At 41.7% G+C, this 21477-nt stretch overlaps 1 protein-coding gene across 3 annotated transcripts in view; it reads right to left on the minus strand.

Moving 5' to 3' along the window:
* Nucleotides 1–2218: 2218 nt before the first annotated feature.
* LY75 (lymphocyte antigen 75) overlaps nucleotides 2219–21477 on the minus strand; it is a 70727-nt gene continuing 51468 nt past the window's right edge. For 2 of the 3 annotated variants that reach the window (XM_053407900.1, XM_053407893.1), the window contains exons 35-39: nucleotides 6717–6824; nucleotides 5603–5725; nucleotides 4606–4779; nucleotides 3891–3917; nucleotides 2219–2942 (exon numbers count right to left, since the gene is read on the minus strand). In XM_053407900.1, the coding sequence (XP_053263875.1) occupies nucleotides 2749–2942; nucleotides 3891–3917; nucleotides 4606–4779; nucleotides 5603–5725; nucleotides 6717–6824 (626 nt within the window). In that variant the 3' untranslated portion in view covers nucleotides 2219–2748. The remainder of the gene's footprint in view (nucleotides 2943–3890; nucleotides 3918–4605; nucleotides 4780–5602; nucleotides 5726–6716; nucleotides 6825–21477) is intronic. The other variant, XM_053407908.1, reaches the window with a different exon arrangement.

Below are 21477 nucleotides of genomic sequence, written 5' to 3' on the forward strand. Positions count from 1 at the left end.
CAAAAAGCCACAGTTCCATAATGCAGCAGGTATTGCAGTATGAAAGGAACATTTGGAAGACAGGATTGAAGTGCCAGAATTAAAATCAAGAAAACTAATGAATTCCCCATATCTGAATACAGACCTAAGATCACCTTCTGAAACTTTTCAGCAAGGAAGGAGAGGCTGCTATTTCTAATCCTTTGCAGATGTTCTATAGTATGGTTTAAGTTTTGAAAGCTATTTAATGATCTAAGAACTGTAGCCATAATCTCCCCCCCCCCCAACCTTGGCAATTGCTGTAGCCGTTCTGATTCAGGGAGAATCTCTGTAGTAGCATAGAGAGCAGTTGGCAGCGAAATCTAGATGGCCCTACTGTGAACACAGAAGGTTAGTAAACCCAGTTTAAAAAACGCAAGTCACCAGGATAAAACCTGAAATGATTTTACACTGATGTTGATGAGCTATATAAAACTCCCCTTATGACATGTTCAGAATTAAATTCATTTTTAAGTAATATGTATTTAGTGCCACCTTTCTAACCAAAATTGGATTGCTTTTTCCGGTGACTGGCATGCAGTTATTTGAAGACTTACTAGTGTTAGATCAGTTAGGATGTGATGTCTATGGTAAAGTATTCAAATGATTGATAGCTTATTAAGTGTAATTGTGCACTTAAACCCACAGAGATGTGCAATCTGTTTAAGTGCTAGTTCAGTTGAGCTACTAGTTGCAATTTAACATATGGTAAACTTCTGCATAGTATTGTCCCCTGCTCAATCATTTCAGGAATTGATGGTGCTTACTCTCTCAAACACACATCTTTCAGTACTTTGTTATTGTTTTACTATAAACTGCTTTATTGAACTACTTAATGTGTATAATGCTAGGAAGGCCTAATCACCTTTAGTCCCCCCCCCCCGTTTGATTGCTGTGGACCCCAGCAGCTATTTGATGTATTTGCAAACTGGTTTTTGCAGATTAGGAATATTTCATGAGCCATATACTTCTGAATGATAATGGGTTCAGTTGTCCTGCAGTATGTTATTCCTCTCCCTCCATTTCCTTTTTAAAGTTACATTTACCAGCCACAGATGATACCATATGCCTCTATTCAAATGAATGAGAAATGGTGTCTCAAACTCCTAAGCCACTTTGGGTTATCCTCACCAACATCTCAAAATAGGGTCGAGAGGAATAACAGCATTTTGCCTGTATAATTTTGTTTATATGGGTATACACTTTAACACTGGAATGCATTGTTTGATTTTGCAAAAGAAAGCATGACTATATTTCTGCAGGTACCCTCTCTCCAAAAATAACCGTTACAGAATGCAGTGGAGCATAGATTTCCCCCTCTAGGGATTAATGCTTCTCCATGGTGGTTTTACTTCAGCACTTGAATTAAGATGCTTATAGTACTCAAACCTGCAATACTGATTTATTATTTGCAATGCTCTTTTGAAAAAACCAATTCTCTTATCTACTATAAGCACCATATTCCTGCTAGGCATCTTTGTTTTGTTTTTCCAGGGCTTCCTGATAGCACAGTGAAATTCTCCTAATTAATGTCAGGTTTTGTTTAACACTTGAAGAAAAACAACAACAACCCCAATAACACTTTTTGGAATATGGCACCAAGAAAATACATGTTTATTTCATACTGGAGTAATTTAAAATCAAATTTTTGTTTGGGTTTCTTTGCTAGTATTTTGAAGGATTCCTTTGGGACCAATGGCAAATTGATAGTGTTAAAACAAATGGTGTAAGAGGGTTCTGCCTTCCATCTGTCATTCTCAAAAAGAATTCATATAACTAGATATTTATTTATATCAGAATTATACACATAAAAATATAGAGACATGTACACATGCATGATTTTCCCCACCACTGTGTTAATATAGGAGGAGTTGGCATTCGGGTATGGAGTTTTGTCAGATAGCTATAGTATGCAACATTTCAGCTTGGAAGACCAATTTTTAAAAAACATTTGGCATGGCCTCATGATTAAAGGTATGAAGGATGGAGTTACTACATGCTCCCAGAAACGTTTGTGGAGGCTTTGTGAAATAACATCTTAGACTTGACAACAGGACCACCCCTAGTGTTAATGGTGAAACTTATAATAACAAAACCTACCTTTTTTGCAGATGGTTCCAATCTACAACTGGAATTCTGATTTCAGAAACAATTGAAAAGTGTATAATTGTGGTTTGTCGTTTCTCGATGCCATTTGTTAAAAGTTCTTCAGGCACAACATAATCTTCAAAGTTTAGCACAATAGCTTAAGGTGAGAGTGATAGAGGTGAATCTCTGGATGTAGGAGACCACTTCTGGACGAATGTCAGGTTTCTATGTACAGCTGCCCTTTCCTCCATTATATTACCTAGCCAAAGCTAAACACTGTGAAGGCCGACGGTTGCAGTTGCAGATATTAAGCAATTGTGGAAGTGCTTAACTTTGGCTGGACTGTATCTGCTGCTGTTTCTCCTCTAGCCAGCCTTAACCTCTCCCGCAACCAAACTGGTAGTTCAATTTGTGCCAAGGCCTTTTTGCATAGTGAAAAACACAATAGAATGAAAGTGCAGTTTGTGAAAATGGTACAACAGTTGCATGGATGGAAATTTACTTCCTGTGCGTAAGAGCAATTTAATTTACCATTGAAGGTCGTTCATCTTCATGTGGAATAATGTTAGACTGTCTTTTCCTTGAGGTATATTTCTTGGGAGCCACTGTTCTTTCTGTAATTATGTTATAAATAAATACAGTTTAGGCAGTATATTCATTTTCTTCTTCTACAAGAACCACTTCATCACTGCTTGGCACTTGAGTGGTGGAACTGTATGCTGTACATCCTGTTCCAGAAGAAACCCTTCTTTGATATAGGTACCAGAGAAATGCTGCAGACACTGCCACAATTACTGTTGAAGTTATGACTAAGGTAGTTGTCCAAGCGGTTTCATCTGAAACGATACAGGGATTCCATCAATGGGATGTAGTCAAATTATGTACATTCTTTCTACACTACAGCTAATGTTTATCTGCTATCACACTTGGCACACTAATAGTAGTGATTGCCTCTTTGCTTGGATCTAATTACCAGTTTGCAACTATTTAGAAAATAGCTCCTTTTCTACAAGTTACCATGGAACACAAAGGTAGCTCGGTGGACAACATTCTCACATTTTTCATTATACACAACATCAGATAGTATATGAATGTTAATTTATCATAGCATACCCACAAGGCAAACTTCGTCACCTCTTTGCTTTCACGTAGTCTTGTTCTATATGGCACTTTATTCCCAAAGCTGCTGGTCTTCTACAGAGTAGTATCCACTAGTGACAAGCATGTCTATACACAATCTCCTTTCTAAAAAAGCTTATGTGACACCAAATCAGGGTAAAACTACTGGGTAACAATGCAGAACTCTAGGTGTCATTTGCTACTTGCTTGTAACCAAATTACAGTGGTACCTCAGGTTACATACTTCAGGTTACAGACTCCGCTAACCCAGAAATAGTGCTTCAGGTTAAGAACTTGGCTTCAGGATGAGAACAGAAATCGGGCTCCGGCGACGCGGCAGCAGCAGGAGGCCCCATTAGCTAAAGTGGTGCTTCAGGTTAAGAACAGTTTCAGGTTAAGTACAGACCTCTGGAACGAATTAAGTACTTAACCTGAGGTACCATTGTAAATGGGCCTGAAATACTGATATAATAATAACAAATAACAACAATGACATTAACTTTAACCACTTGAATATGTACACAGATCACAGGGTAGTGTGAATGCTGTAGTTTCCTTATTCAGTTACAAAGCGCAATAGCTCTGAATAACCAAGAGAAAATGCTCGCTTTTCAAAGCTCAACTACTGAATTTTTTTGGGGGGGGGGAACCAAAAGATAACTCACCCGGTAAATACTTCTTTTCATAAGGAACTGCAAAGATACATGCAAAAGAAAATGAAAGGTGTTAATATGTGTTTATCTTAAAAGCAGCAATTTGCTTTCACTGTAATAACTGACATTTCTAACATCCTGAATCTCGAACACAGCATTCTATGCTCTTCAGGCCCCAATCCCAGTAACCTTTCCTATTCACTTGCATTAAAGAATGTTGTGCACTGTATGCATATGAGAAGCTCATTTCTGTATAAGGTGCTGAAACACTAGATCTTCATGTTCATGTGGAAGGGACAGAAAATGAGCAGAATCCTTTATTGTGCAAAAATGACCGCTCCAGTTAATTAAGACTTCTGTGATGTTAAGAAATGAAGTCTTGTCCTTCGGTTCCAATGTGATAAAAGCTGGAAGCAGGAACCAAACCAACACCATCGCCTTTCCAAGAATCTTCCATAACTAGTCAAAAGCACTGGTATGCTTTTTATAGGGGTATTCACAAAAACAGTTTCCCAAAAGTTAACCCTCCTTGAGCAATCTTGCAAAATTTTGTGTAGCTGATCTCTTAAGACTAAAGGGAAGATGTTTAGAAGATGCTCTTAAAGTAAAATTCTTACCCGTAGCAGTGCTAATTGCTCCCAAGACAATTCCCTGCAAATCTCTGAACTCTGAAATCTAGCACTAAGAAACCATTTATAGTATAACAAATAGTGTGGGTATTACATACTGGAGGTTTCACAAAGGACTTCAGTCAGTGGAAGGTGCTCACAGGCTGCTTTTTTCCATCGGCCTGATGATGTCTGCATAACAGCACAGGTGTTTATTAGCTCCTCATTACTTTCCTCCTCTATCCAGTTTGTAAAATTCACTTTGGATTGATCGTACCATTTGAAAACGTTCTCTGCAACAAAATAAAATTCAAGTTTTAAAGTCCTATAACATTAAGGCTGGTTTGTGTGTGTAGGAAGAAGTCTCTGCCTTGTGTGCACCTCCTGTGTGGGTGGAAGTTTAATTTCACTTTCCAGAAGCCAAGATCCTGGTTTAAAACAAACTCTAGTCAGTTTCTAAAGTTAGCTTCAAAAGCAGGAGTTATGAAGATAACTTTTATAATTAACCAGAGTTTGTTTTATGCTATGATGTTAGTTTCATGGGTAGCAAACATGCCAGGCCTTCTGGAAAGTGAAATGAAAATCTACAGTCCTTGTCCTGCAGGAGGAGGGGGAAGAGCAAGCCTCATATTGACTTCGTACTGCTAAAGGTAATACGTGGTTGACTGGTAACATCTGAACATGGTCTAATAGTAACAACATCTTGCAATAAAACAAACACAAGCACAAACCCTCCACCACCACAAAGTGTCCTCTGCCACCTCTATGGGGAAGCTCTATTGAGATCACTGGAACTTACTTAGGATTGTTCTTTAGTTTCTTGATCAGGGGTCAGCAAGCTAAGGCCCATGGGCTGGAAGGAGCCCACACAGGTCGTTTGACCGGCCCATGAGCTGCCCCCGAACTGAGCCACCTGCATGCTGCGTTAAATCGGTGCAGCGCAGCATGGGGACTCGCTTCTGCAGCACCAGAAATTGTGTCTGTGCAGATGCTGGAAATCACGGACACGTACACCAATCTGGCCCAGGCAAGATAAACCTTGCCGACCCCTGTGCGTGATTATACCATCAAAATTAAACCAAGGTCAGATTTCTTTTGAGATTTCAGTTCACTTACCATCTGTATCAAAAAACATGCCCAATGATATGTATTCCGGACCATGCCAATGGGTGCAGAATGTACTCCGAATAAAGCTATTCTCCTCTTTGTTGTTTATGCTTATAATGTCAGCTCCAGATGCTGCATTTGAAGGGGTGGGTGGGAAACAAACAAACACCAAAAATCAAATCCCAGCGCTTTGTCAGATCTTAGTCTAAAATAGACTGAACAGAAATAGTGCTCATATGTGACCTTTTCTTATGCTCAAGTACTATTAGGTTTTGTGTACCCCCCCCCCCGTTTCATGAAAGACAAACAAGCCCAACCACCCAAGTTAATTGTGTCTGTGGCCCCCAAATATGCCAGAGTGTCTGCTGCGACATACAGGAGCATGTGTGGCACACAATCCCAAGTGGAAAGCATTCCCAGAATGTTAAAAAAAAAAAAAGCTTTAAAAAGACTGGGCTAACAATGAAATAGCAAACTGCTCCCCTCCTTTCCCCTCCGGATATGGTCAAGAGCACAATTAAAAGCCTGTTGAAGTAAATTTGCGGGAGTCTGGACGTGGTAGATTACCAGAAACTCCGGACTGGGCAAATTAAATCAGAGCAGCCACTGAAGCATCAAACAGGATGAAATACTGATAACACTGTACTGCATGAAAAGCTGCTGCTCTGATCAGAGTAACATTCTGTCTCCGATGGCCGACTAACTATGGGCCTCTAGAGGTTGCTGCATTATAACCCCGAGCATCCCTGACTACTGGTTATACTGCTGGGCCACAGGTTTCCCATCCCTGCCTTATTTTATTTATTTATTGAATTGATGTGCCACCCTATACCTTCAGGTCTCAGGGTGGTTCACAGAATAAAATCAAAATATAAAACAACAGCCCAATAACCCTTCACACAGCTGTTGGGAGGATAAAATGTGTGAGATGCTTTGAACACTCCCAACAGCATCTGAAGGGCCTTAGGCTAGTCTCCCTTGATCTACAATCACCCTTACTGTCACAGATATAATAATTACAAAAAACAATGTACCTAGAACAACGCAGCCCTCAAGCATAGCCACAGCCTACGTATCTCATTAGTGACTCAAAAAGGGACTGGAGAGGGATTAGTTGTATTACCATTTCCCTTGCAGACCTCCCTGGTATCATCGAGAGTCTCCAACGTTCCTTCAAGTAAAGCATAGCAGCTCCTTCCAAAAGAAAGCCAAGCAGCAGAGGGACATGCAACTAGGGAAGACAACGGTCACAATTAGTTTCCTGTATATTTGCATCCTGCCTTTTGATAAAAAAAAATCACACAGTGGTACCTCGGGTTACATACGCTTCAGGTTACAGACTCCGCTAACCCAGAAATAGTGCTTCAGGTTAAGAACTTCACTTCAGGATGAGAACAGAAATCGTGCTCCGGCGGCGCAGCAGCAGCAGGAGGCCCCATTAGCTAAAGTGGTGCTTCAGGTTAAGAAAAGTTTCAGGTTAAGTACGGACCTCCGGAACGAATTAAGTACTTAACCCGAGGTACCACTGTACTTAAAACTGTAACAAAATTGTTTAGACAAACTCCGTATTCAAAAGAAGCTTTAGAGCAGGAAAACTATCCATGGCAGTAAAAAGACACCAGAACATCCCAGAGGCCCTCTCAGAAAATACCACCTTTGCAAAACACCTGATAGTTAACCAGGAAGGGACAAGGGGAATCTCCCCAGAGAGGGAGTTCCAGGGTTTGGGTGCTAGTGTGGAATAGGCTGGATCTCTAGTGACCACCCACCATTCAGATGATGAGAGCACATGGAACGGGAGTTCCAAGGAAGATCTTAATGTGCAACAGGATTCATAACTGGAGAAGGCTTGTTGGGGAAAACTCAAGCAGTTTAGCAAACCACTGAGTGCAATAATGCAGGAAGGATGACACCTGGGCTATAGATGGCAGAAAACTCATCTTAGAGCCTTATCTTCCAGCCTACACTTCCCACCCCCATTTCATCTGTGCTGTGCCATACAGTAGAACTACTACACACTGCCATTTCTGCTATAACAGTTCTATTTCTGAAGCTGCTCCCAACAACATGGTGTCCTGGGCACTTCACTAAACTTTTTTTAAAAAGAAAATAATACAAGCAGTGCTCCAGATGTTTGTAGAAAAGTAACACCATGCAATGGTTGTAACCCAGCAAACGTGAGCCACAACTAAATCCAGTGCAAAGTCAGTGGGATTTTGATCAGACCTCTGCACTTTTTATGATTGAGGGCCAAACTAGATCACTTGTTAACTTTAAAAGTTAGCGAACAACAACTGGGAGGGACCCTGAGTTGGATCTGGACATTTCCAGCATTTTCCCCAGCACTTTTTTCTAAGGAAAAATCAACCCCCGCTGGCTATTTGCAATGGGGGGGGGGAGTTGCAGCTCATGGAAACAAAGAGAGTTTTTCATAGGTAAAATGGTACTGGGGAAAATTTTAACCTACCCTCTCTTAGCACCACAGTTCCTACCCAAATCCCCCACTTCTGGTTGTTGTTTAGTCGTGTCCGACTCTTCGTGACCCCATGGACCAGAGCACGCCAGGCACTCCTGTCTTCCACTGCCTCCCGCAGTTTGGTCAAACTCATGCTGGTAGCTTCGAGAACAATGTCCAACCATCTCGTCCTGTCGTCCCCTTCTCCTTGTGCCCTCCATCTTTCCCAACATCAGGGTCTTTTCCAGGGAGTCTTCTCATGAGGTGGCCAAAGTATTAGAGCCTCAGCATCAGGATCTGTCCTTGCAGTGAGCACTCAGGGCTGATTTCCTTCAGAATGGAGAGGTTTGATCTTCTTGCAGTCCATGGGACTCACAAGAGTCTCCTCCAGCACCATAATTCAAAAGCATCAGTTCTTCGGTGATCAGCCTTCTTTATGGTCCAGCTCTCACTTCCATACATCACTACTGGGAAAGCCATAGCTTTAACTATACGGGCCTTTGTTTGCAAGGTGATGTCTCTGCTTTTTAAGATGCTGTCTAGGTTTGTCATTGCTTTTCTCCCAAGAAGCAGGCGTCTTTTAATTTCATGACTGCTGCCACCATCTGCAGTGATCATGCAGTGATCACTTCTGGTAGAAACTTCTATTTGCTAAGAAGTTTAGAAGCAAGATATCTAGCTGTGGATCTCCATCATCATCTTTAGTTAGGCTCTAGATTACTTGGAACAGCCTTCTTATAAATTCAAGGCTCTCTCCTCTAAGTCTTGTCTCATCCAAAGTGTTTTCCTGGACAGCTATAGCACCACCTATATTGCAAAGGCCACTGCTAATTAACCGGCATAAAAAATCGCAATAAGTTGATCAGAGCTAAACTGGCGTCCTCCTCCTTGTACTAGAAGTATAAGGAAAGACAGGAAAAGTCAAGCAGCATTTGATGAATTTCCTCTATATCTCATGCTCAGGCTGTGAAAGCCTTTGCATATGCACTTACAACAGGGACATCTTTGAACAAGGCAGAAGTATCAGCGTGGTTGGGGAAAACTTCAGGTTTGCCAAAGTACGAAATTTACATATTTAGGTGAAAACACCAAAGTGGGTGGGAACCCTAAAAAAAAGCTCAATAAGGATTGAGGTCCCATAGTGGCGGTGGCATCTTCCCCAACTGGTTTTTTTTTGGGGGGGGGGGAGGGAGATGGAAAGTATATGCTGATTTAATCAACCCACTAAATCCATGATAAAACAACTATATATATATATATATATATATATATGAATGAAAATAGCAACAGCCCTAATTATTTTACTACCGCGCTGAGTGTTTGTGAAATAGGGTGGAATATTTTAAAGCCAGGTATGAAAAACCCATGGCTTTCCAGATGTTAGCTCAGAATCCCCTCTGGTCCCAATGGTCAGGGATAATGAAATAAAAATGACTCAATATATGTGCTTTTCTTTAAAAAGAAAGAGAGAAAGAATGCCAATCAGCAGTAAAGGTTTTTCTTCTTTGCTTTAGTTATTATAACTACTTGCTTGGTGTGAATTCAGATATGCCTGCTGGAAACAGAACTTGTTATTTACATCACGGCACAATGAAAATATCAGATTTTATCTGTCTGACATTAACCTGGAAGTAACTGCAAAGGTCGCTGAGTTTTTCTTTCTCTTAAGAGTGGTGAATGGCACTATTTGGCGGGAAGAAACTCCAATGAAAATCCTTATTATTACATGTTTTACATGGCTGTATATTTGTATATATTTTAAAATTTTATATATGGATGCTTTATGATGGCCTATATTTGTAATGCCTAAAAAGGTTTGGCGCAGAAGATGATTTACAGAAACTGTTGCCTTGCAAAAAACATTAGCGGGTTTGTACTGCAGAGGCACTTTCAGCTCTGTTTAAGATGAAATATTGCTTGTCCGTGTTCAAAACCACAAAGAACAGTTTAAAAGGAACTAAGTACATTTTGTGTTTGTGTGTTTTTCCTTCTCTTCCAAGGGCACAAATAAAATTTGCTTTTGGAACATTTTGCAAGGGGAAAGAAGTAGGGGGGGAGGATCCTAAAATCAGTTCAGCTCTGCAAGAGAACAATTAGTGTCAATTAGTCTTGATCTGAACAACTTTTTCTATACAACAGACTAGCAACGTATAGACCCATAACTATATGCAAGTAAGAATGCAACAGATCCAATGTAACATTTCTTACTATCGTTCCTAACTACTGGCAGCCTGCACATCTCATATATGTGGGTTACCACTGGCTTGCTGAAACCCAAACACCGTGTGTGGAAGAAGTCTTTCACAACTTTATGGATATAAGCTGTGGTCGCTGTGTCACCCTAGGCTGGATTTTCCAGTGATTTCCATAGGTTGAGAAGAGTACAAAACCCATGGTTGAATCAAGTTTCCATTAATCTCCACTAAAAACCTCTGTCTATAACTTTATATATGTGGGTGATATACAACTAAGTCATATTTAGAGTAGACTCATAGAAATCAATAGACAAACCTATTGATTATAATGGGCCTACCTGTACGAAAAATTGGATAACACGGCCAAAAAAAGGAGTTAATACTGTAAGCTCTACAGAGCTCTCTCTCTCCATCAAAATAATTTAAGACAGAAGCAGCAGTTTAAAATCTTTGTGTTTTGCCTACAATCAAGAAAACAGACAGCCATCTAGCAGAAGTTATAACAGATATTCATTTAAATTGTAGGCTAACACCAAAGCCCTGTTTTCAACTATAAAACATTGTTTATTTATAGTTACAGAAATACTCACTGACCAAAGAATCTACTTCACCCCTTCCGGGGGGAAAAAACAAATATGGGTACCATATGTCTAGGGCAACAAACAGATGGCATACTTTATATACTTTCATTTTGAAAAGAAAGAACTGGAAATACCACAACGATTTTAAAAATAACATGTCCAGTTGCATATGGCAAGATGCAGCCAAACCGCCAACACTCCTTTGATTTCATGTAACCATGTTAAAATGTTAAAAATGCAGTATATATTCTGGAAATAAAACTTTGTAGCTTTTGTCTTGGGCTTGTTTTTTCTTAAACGTTCCTTGCCACGACAAGAAATGCTTCCTTTATGTCAGCGCTCATCCTGCTTCCTAAAGACTGCTGAGGCTGGCTTTCTGCAATGTGCTAAAATATAGTGATAAACTCTCCTTTCCATTGGATGCGTAGTAAGGTGTGAAGTTAGGTGGGCTGAGACTGGGTTATGTGGTCCCTGTACAAGACCCTAGGAGGATGGATGGAGCAACACACATGAGATAAGGGAAACTACCCAAGGGTCAGAAAAACAATAGCTGTTGGTTGAACAGTTTTGATGGTACAAAAGTCTCTGGTTCATAAAGTTTCAAAGAAACACAGGAAGACTACTGGCAGCAGCTCTCCAAGGTTTTAGACAAGACTCTTGACCAGCTGCTTCTGGAGATGCCAAGGCCTGAATCTGGGACTTTTCAGCTCTTCCCTATACATCTAAGCTCAATTTCATAAAGCTCTTCCAAGCAGAGAAAGTCCAGAACGTGCATGGAATATGTTAGCCTGCTGCTTCTCCTGCAAAACTTGAGGGAGTCAGCATAATGCAAGAGATCTACGTTCTCTAGCCCTATGCAGCTGTTTTTCGTTAATCCCTTAAGGACGTCGAAAAGACAAAACAAATGAAAGGTATACATTACAGTGCTGGGGAGTGAGAAATCCATTCTTTAAGTTTGAAAAAATTAACTATTATTTCAAATAACTGTCCACATATAATAGTAAGCACTTGTATTTGACACACTTCTTTTTTTCAGATCAGAGTGACTCTCTCCACTGCTTAGCAAGGCTACATATATATTAGAAGGGTGCAGCTGCCAGTGGATGCATTGTTCTCCTTTTAGCCATGGTCTTCCCACTTCAAAATGCTAAACAAAAAAATGCCTTAATTCAGGGATGAGGATCTTGCAGAATCTGCTAGCTTTTTTTGCTTTTTCCTGGAACTTTTTTTTTTTTTTTTTGCTGGAATAGAGTGGTGCAGAGCCAGGGACAAAGTGTTGTCTTCTCAGAAGGTAGGGTCAATTACCCGCTGCAGTATTTGGGCAACAGACTTCAGAGTTTAATCCCAACCATCTGTGCTCAGAAGCAAGTCCTATCATATCGCTTCCTGGGTAAGGCTAGCAGCCTTAGCTGACCAATCTGCATCCCAGTTGCTACAAGCCAAGCAGTCTTAACACCTCACTTCAGAAAATAACAGTTGAAAACACTGACAGATCTACTGCATCTAATCCTGTGGCCTACCTTTTTTTTGGCCCACCCCTGTGGTCAATGAATTTTCCCTTGTTGCTAAGCATTTCAACAATTAAGCTCTGATCCTGAAAAGAGTCACAGTATATCTACGCATATAGATAGCCTCACAATGTAACCAGGATCACACACACCCTCGCACCTACACATACAAATAATTTTAGCAGTGGATATAGGAATTAATGTCTATACGATTCTTGAAATAGCTCTCAACAACCAAAATAGGGAGAAACAGAAAAAGAAAGTGTTTCTTTTCAGGCCATGAGACTGGAGGTTTTGTTTACTTTGACTCATGTTTTCTCAACATCTGTGCACTAGCCAAATGGACTTCAAACAAACAACTACCCAGAGTAATGCAAGTCTTTTTAATCTCCTTATGGAGAAAACAGGAAATTAATTTGCCCATTGTCCGATTTGTTTCCTGTGATGATGAAGCCTTAAAAGCTTGTGGGTCACATGATATATCTTGGTATGTATTATCTCATCCTGGCAAAACCTCTTCCCTCTTCCACTCCCCCCCATTCATTCAGCTCTGGACAGATGAACCAAATACAATCCCTCCCTCATCCTGACCAACCAACAATACAGAGTTGTTGGGGGAATCTGTCCTAAAGAGAACAGGTCTCTAAAATACGCTTTGAAACAGTTTTCTGAATTAAAATGTATTATATTAAATTAAATTACAGGTTCTCCAGTTCATGCTCATACTAAAATGTAAAGCAAAACTTAAAACTAGAACACACTTACAAATATATTTTAATACATTTGATGGCTGGACATCCTCCCCTCTTTTTACAGGGGGCTATACCCCACAAAGGCAGAAACCATTGCCTAGACCGGGGGTTGGCAACCTAAGGCCCATGGGCCACAAGCGGCCCATGGGGGTCATTTATCCGGCCTATGGACCCCCGCCGCTCACTCGGTCAGCTCCTGTGCGCCGCCTTCCGTAACGCTGTCCGCCTTCCCATTGGCTGCAGGAAGCTCCTGCAGCCAATGGGAAGCTGTGCACGCCTCTGTGCCGGAAGGAGCGCTGGAAACAGCATTTGTGCATGCGTGTGCACTCCGGCCCACCGTGGCCTCTGCGGGACCGTGAACCGGCCAAGCCACAAATCTTTGCTGACCCCTGGCCTAGACTGTGGGACCTTTGGTCCAGTTTACATCCTTCAGGGTCCATGCTGCCAAGAAATCATGCTGCCAAGGGCAGAAATTGTGTAGTGTATGTGAGATTTTGATCCAACAACTTCATCTCTTGTATTATAACTTGACATTTTATCTGCTATACATTATACCTTGTTTTTTAATGAGAGACCCTAGTTCCCAAGCCTTCAGGAAAGTAATGGTTCTCCATTGGGAAATCCCTTTACACCTAATAAAATATGAGCCAAATTCTGGCTGCAGCTCCTGGTAAGTGAGGTGAGCTAGGAGCCCAGGTTTGGAAGACATGCTAAGTCCAACCTAGACATAGCTCAGTGCGGTGCAGGTGCAAAAAAAGGGGGGGGGCAGAGAGGAGTTCCTCTCTAGGAGCTTTCAATTTTGCACAATCACAATAACCCATAGTTTAAGCCAGTAAGCTGCCAGGCTACTGGTTCCTCTAGCTCACACCAGGTGCAGCTGCAGCAAAGCAGTTGCTACTATGTTGGACTCCAGCTGAGACTGCTCAAAAGGAGACCTTTTCTGCATTTTTCTGATGGTTTTAATTTAGTAGAAAGCATAGGCCTAGCCAGGATTTTTGATAGGGGGCCCCAAAAAGTTGTTTTTTAGATCACACAAAAAATTGTTGACATTTCCTTTGAATTTTTTATAAAGGATGCCCCCCCAAAGAGGACATGGGGGGCAGCGTTCTGTTTTGGATGCAAGCTTTTGTTGGGGGGGGGGAGAACTTCAGTTTGGTAAGTGTTTCTATTGCTGCCCTCTCTTGGCTTTGCCCATAGTAGGAAGGCTAACTAGGGTAACCCTAAGCAAATTGCTCTGTAAATTGCCATTTGTAATGTGCATTACCAACATGAAGTAAAAACCAAATGTGAAAATGGGTCACATGTTGTCCTGCCTCAGATTCAGGCGACAACCCTACAAATGTTCACTTGAGAGAGAATGCATAATTGGGATTAAGCATTTTATTTATTCAAATTCTTCTAACTAAACAGCGTTTGTTTACCTTATTTATTTGTAGCCCCAATGAGCTTAGGGGCACCATACTGGTCTCCCAATAACTCCCCCCCCCCAAGCTAAATGATATGGAAAAAGTGCTTCAGGGAAACCTAAGGAGGTCTATGGGCGAGTTCCGAATCTGAAGCCAGGTTTCCCCACCAAGTCCTTGCCGCTTTACCCACTGCGCCACACTCTCCCAGCGAGGTCGCGCTGCGAGCCCTGCGCGTGAGGGACATCCACGTTTCTCGCCCCGAGCCCGCGCGGGGAGAGCTTCCCTGGGCAACGGCCCTGCAGGCAGGAGAGGAGGGCGCGCGGGCGAGCCGGGGAAGCGCGACCCGGAGGCCGCGAAGAAGAGGAACCCCCTCGCCCCGCTGCCAGCCCCGCATTCACTTGGCGCGCCCGGCCGGGACTAGCGGGGAGAAGAGAGGGAGGAGGAGCCCGCTCCTTACCGTCTGCTGCTGCTCCTTGGAAAGGCAGCGCGGCGGCCAGGAGGAGGCCGCTCAGGAGGCAGGAGCGCGCGCTCGAGGGGGCGCCCATGGCGCAGCGAAGCAAGCTCCGTCCGAGCCCGGCCCACTCGGGGCTCGACGACGACGACGCCACCCACTCCCTGCCGCTGGCGGGGTAGCCGGGGGTGGGGTGGGCGTGGGCGAGGGCGAGCCCTGGCTCGTGCTCCGGCTTCGGAAGCGGGAGGGAGGAGAGCAGCAGGTCCAGCAAACTTCTGCAAGGGGAACTGGGTGGCGGGACTTCTCTCTCTCACCCTCCTCAGTTGGCGGAAGGGGCTGGTCACGAAGAAAAGCCCTCCAATGCACAGCAGAATTTATCCCATGTTGCCTTTGGGGTCTTGTGATCCCGACAGAGCTTTTGCGTCTTTAAGTGTAGGCAGAAATTCAACTGGCACAGGTTTCCGTCATCAAGGGACGCTCCTGTCGAACGCCTCGCGTCCCACCCAGCTGGGAAAAGGCGGTCGGAAGCAATTGGAACCTCCCTGCTTAAGTTTCCGTGTGTAAAGTTAAAACGGCACTTAATGGAAATACTTAAACTACTTGGAAGGTTATTCAGATGCGCTTGGTTCCTTTCCTCTCGAGGAATCTTTTAGCTATTGGTGCTTCTGTCAGAAATGCAAAATCTCCTTTTTGTACGCTGTGCTAATTATTTCAGCATAACTCCTTTTTTTCCATGCTTGCAATCAGTACTAATCCACTGCTGACTGATCAATTGAATTTTGCACACGGATGCAAAATATAGGAACATTAAATGTCACAGTACTAGTTATAATGAGGTCTTGTTTGTGTGTGATAATATTGGTAATGCCCTTTCACCTTTCTACCCAAGACATAATAACAATTGCAAGTTAGGTTAGTTATCTGTTCTTTTTAACCTAAAATTTAAATTACCTTAAAAGTATTTTCCCTGGATGGTAGAGACTTGGCTTGAGTAGGTGTTTGGAAAGTGGGAACTACAAAATGCTGCTTCAGTTAAGTTATATGCAAACTGACCAGTAGAGGGTATCAGTGTTGCTTCCTTAGTACACCAGCAATATGGGAATGCTATGCTTTTGTAAATAAGAATATACAGAAAACTATCGGAAGTAAACTGCGTTGCATTATCATTAATTTCAGTGATAGTCACTATACCTTTGAAATTGATGGAATTTATTTAATATTGACAGGATTAGGATTTCCCATTGGCCCTGTTCCAGTTCTAATAAATGTTTCAACAACACATTTTTCTTACTGGTTCGGCATCTAACCCAGTGTCAAATTTCATTTTGTGCAAGACTCTCTGTAAAGCTGCAAAGACCTCACCACCATCACCTGTTGAAATTTGGCATGGTGGTACTTTTTAACAGCTGCAATCCCTTAGGAACCTTAGAGCAGAACTATGCGATGGCAGCACACCCAGGTCTTAAAATGTGGGTTTCTGCCAAACACCCTGTAAAGCAAAGTATGGAATGAGTTCAAGTGGGAAAGTCCTTGTGAGTGGTGCAGAACCCTTCAATTCCCTCCCTCCAGTCAGTTTTTTTCTCAGCTGCTGTTTGGGACAAGGAAAAAGTTCAGCTGGATGAAAAAATATTAAATGGTGTGTGTGTGCATGAGAGAATGAGAGAGAAAGGACAGAATAAATAAAATGGGAAGCTGCCTCACACTGATTCAGGCCACTAGTTCAGCTTTTACACTGACAGCAGTTCTCCAGGGTTTCAGACAGGAGACTTTTCTAGCCCTATCTTGGATGGCAGGAATTAGCAAAGCGGACGCTCTACTTCTGTGCCGCCGCCAGCATCAAGTGTCATTGTGCCCTTTTGAGGAAGCTGCAGTGAACACAGTTATTTACAAGTAAACATGCTGATGGTTAGGTTGACAGGCTTTGCAACATGGAAGTGACCGTTTTGCAGGAACGTGGTCTGTTTCGTTTACAATAAAAGTGCGGGGGGAAACAACACATCTCCAAAATTTTAACCTCAACTTCTACAAGGTTGCCCTTGGCACCTCAAAGAGCAAGTTAACTTTTCAGGGTATGAGTTCTTTGCACAGCAATTTTAATAACCAGCTATGGAGAAACAGAATAGGAAGTTCAAAAACTCAGATTGATTATTATTTTCAGATAAAAACTTAAACTCAATGCCTTGCCGACTCCTATGTTGTTGTTATTAGAATTTGTATACCACCCTTCATCCACAGATCTCATCCTACCCACATTTATCAGGAACTCCCATTGGTTTTCAGTTTTTAAAGTGTGTCTTACATTGTAGCCTAACTGCATATCAGAGAGGCAACATGTCTCTGATCTGTTGTGTTTTTTGCAATTAGTTTGAATATGCAACTAAAATTGGATTAAGTGCCATGTACTGTAATATGGTATGCACATTGCACATGCGGTTCCTTCAAGGGCATAATCCAGGATGCAAAAAAAAAAAAAAAAAAAAAAGGAAGCAAAGCAGGTCTGGAAGGAAGCAAAGCAGGTCTGGATCTAGTTTAATGCTTAGATGGTAGGCTATCAGGAGACCCCCTAAGTTCTGTGATGGAAGAAAGTCAGGATATAAATGAAACTAGTGATCTTTTTTAACAGTCGCCCAGTGGCAAATATTCCCCTTTGGGGCAAGGTGCTCATGAGGAATGGCAATGGCCAAGCCTCAGATGTGCTTAGAGGAAACAAGATTATCTGGACCCATTTAAGTCTGGCTTCAACTAAAACTGCCTTGGTTGCACTGGTAAATGACATTGGCCTGGAGAGCAGTAGTGTAATCTTGCTTGTCCTTGATCTCTCATGACTTTTGGTACCATTGACCACAGTATCCTGGAGGATAGCTTTAATACTCACAAACTTCTAACTTGCATACATTCACAGACAGGGTATAATCCTCCTGTTGTTTTCTGTGTCTGCAAAGGAATCAATTTCCTCAACATAGTAAGCTAAACATAGAATCTCTCTCTCTTGAGCTCCCTAATGCATGTGCTGATGACATGATGGAAGGCCAGCATCATGAACCTGGAGAGGCAGTGTGCAGGATGGTCTAGCTGATGACTGAAGATACGAGAACGACACAGCTTTAGACCAAGTCAGACCACTGTGGTCCATTTAGCTCAGTGTTGACTATAGTATAAGCTGGTAGTGGCTCTTTGGAGTTTCAGGCAGCAGACATTCCCAGCCCTACCTGGAAGAGTTCAAAGCAGGTGCTCTACCCCTGAGTGAAAGCATATCCCATAGCACCATTAGCTCTGACTGCATCATAGAACTGGAAGGGACCACGAGGGTCACCTAGTCCAACCTCCTTGTGGTCCCTTCCAATTCTACAGTTCTATGAAGCAGTTTATTTATTAAGCAGAAGAGGAGGGAGCAAGTCCTGGGCTCTGTCCAAGTGTCTCATCTCACTTGGCAATTATTATTAAGTACAGTCGTACCTTGGTTTTTTGAACAGCTTAGTCCTCGAACATTTTGGCTCCCAAACGCTGCAAACCTGGAAGTAACTCTTCTGGTTTGTGAACTATTTTTGGAAGCTGAACGTCTGACAGGGCTTCCGATTGGCTGCAGGAGCTTACTGCAGCCAATCAGAAGCCACACTTTTGTTTCCGAACGTTTTGGAAGTCGAATGGATTCCGTTCGACTTCCAAGGTACGACTGTATGGGAGAAGTGGAAGACTAAACAGGCACACAACTTCCTTGCAAGTCCAGTCATTGTTTTGACTGTATTCACCTGCTAATGCCATTTTCCCTTCTTGGAATAAAAAGGACAGAAGACACCTCAGAACAAGATTACTTTTTAAAGCTTTATTAACTTTGATGTTTGTGGGTGTTTTTTTTAAATACTGAAGAGTACAAAAACATTTTTAATCAGGTGAAAAGCACTGAAATCAGCTTAAATTATCTCACAAGTACAAATCTAATCACCATTGAAGCTTTCTACTAAATCTACTAGAGTATTTCTAAGGCCATGACCCACAGGAAGGTTTTGTTGCGAACTCTCAATACAGATATATTAAGGCATTTGCATTCATTCACATCATGATATTTCCCACAATATCACAGAATAGATATTCCAGAAAAAAACTCAGCACACACAATTAAAAACATAATTAAAAAATTTCTATCAGAATATTATACAAATAAACACTTTGTAGAAACACTGGAATCTTTTGTGCATATTTATCTACATCTTGCATCACTGAATAGCCCTGATAATATATTTAAAATAAACTTTCCATTTTTAGATTCACATCAATAAAGAAGCCCACAAGTGCAAATAGTCATAAATTCAGTAATGCTGAGCACACTTATTTAGTGGAAATTGCCCCAAACCCTGGTTACTACTGCACATGCAAAAGACTACTTAATGGAGTATGCCCTGCGCTGGGAGATACATACGTCTCAATCTTTGCAATATAAAATCTTTTAACATACAGTCACCCGTTTGTCTTTCCAGTTTCAGTTCCCTGGTGTGTGGTGTGTATGTTGAATGTAGCCCCCAGTTCTTTTCTGTGCCACCTAGCAGGTGACTGTGCTGTCAAAGATAACTACACCAGTCATCTGTTTGGCACAAGTACCTGTGTGTCAGGGCGTACATTAGAAACAGGTTGTGATGCAAATTTTATTAAACAGTGAACAAGCTTCTTCACCATTACTAATTTAGGACTTGGTTATGGGCATTTTATTTATCTAAATATTCTAAATCATGCTTAAAAAAGAAAAAAGAAGACAAAGTGCATTTTTTCTCGTGTGTGTGTGTGTACATGCACACACACACATGCATCACTATCATTCACCAGTCCCTCATGGGCTGTTATAGGCACTATATTAAAGACCTTTCTGCACAAACGTTTTGTGTGCAACAAATGTCCAATTTTTTGCCCGTTCGTTGTACAACAGAAGCAGTTGTGTTATCACAATTTCCAGATATTAAAAGAGGAGCATTTTGTATCTTGGAGATCACAGTCTACCCAAGCTAGCACATTCATTGCTATTGGGACTGCTGTATTGCTGAGGGCACTTGTTGGAGATTGTCTGAGACAGTGTGTGTCCAGTTAAATGTCTCCTCTCCAAAACGCTTAATTTTTTTAAAAAAGGTGTGCAGAGCCACATACGCAGCCCTCCTTATACGTCACACTATCACCCTCCCTTATTATGTACTGATAAGATTATTATACTGCTGTCACTGAAAAGACACTTGTGGGCAGAAATGCATGAGTAGCACAGTTTAAATGATCCTGCAGAAATGCCCCAGCTGAAGAGATCTACAGCAGGAAGAGACTAGTAGCAGTCCACAAGAGCTAACTGTGAAGTTGGACAAAGGCCTACTCATTCATATATATATCTCCATAGGTGATGTTACACAATCTTGAAAAAAGGGACTCCTCACATGCACGCACACACATTTCCAAAGGAAAGCTAATAGGGTGGCTTTCATTTTGCTAATTAGAACAAGATTGAGTAGCTACATGATCCTATCTCTATGCATAGTATGCAGAACAATGGATGTTGGGCCAAGGAAAAACAGCCCAGAGCCCTAGGCATCCAATGATTTCCTGCTCTCGTACATGAAGATTTTCTTCAAGTATCTGTTAAGGCACCTCTTTTCTATTTGCATATGGAGTGCTTTTGTCTCGTTTATTAAATGGGAATCCTCTACCTATGTGGGATTCTTGGGGGGCTTTTTTGGCCAAAACCCCCCCTAGCATAAAAATAAATTGAGTAGTAAGCCAATTATTTTTTAGTATTATCTTTGACAGCATTCCTTAAGTCAGTAGTATTATCAGAACAATTAGTTAAATATTTCCACGGTACATTTTTATTAAATTAATGGAGTTATACTAATAGAAGCTGTCCCTTTATTTTGGCTAAGAGACAAATATTATGCTACATATTAAATGATATGTGTCTTATAATTACCCCTCTTCTTCTAAAGCTCAGTTAGGGGTTGGCCGCTGTGTTGAAGCCACTTTGATTTGCTCTATGTGACAACTGTCACCACATGGTGAGCCGGTTGTGTGCAGAAGCTTATCACATGAAGCCAGGTGTTCCTACCATGTCATAACATAGAACCAAGAAAAAGACTCTTTGGTGACATGAGGGGAGGAAACACCACCTAGAAGTAGGAGCTATAGTCAGAAGAAGAAAATGTGGACTACCCCATTTAACCATGGTAGTGCTTTGACCCCCTCACGTCTGCATGTCTTTTAGATGCTAATCAATGGGTTGCATTCAACGAAGACCAACTTAGAGGACACCCACAGAAATTAACGGACCTAAGTAGGGCTAACAATACATACAGCTCAATGTGTTTTCTGTATTAGTACAGAACAAAATGAGTACCCCTTTAGAAGTAGCAAAATATGGCAGAGGTAATAAAGACAAATGTCAAACATTATCAACAGGAACCACAATCTTTTTCCAGGTTCCACTCTTTATAGGCTAGTTAGTACATACTAGGGGTCTGAATCTTTCATTTAGCCCTTGGTTTCCATTTGGCCTCTTGCATTTGTATGTG

This window comes from Podarcis raffonei, chromosome 1 (assembly GCF_027172205.1).
Source record: "Podarcis raffonei isolate rPodRaf1 chromosome 1, rPodRaf1.pri, whole genome shotgun sequence".
Lineage (NCBI taxonomy): Eukaryota > Metazoa > Chordata > Lepidosauria > Squamata > Lacertidae > Podarcis > Podarcis raffonei.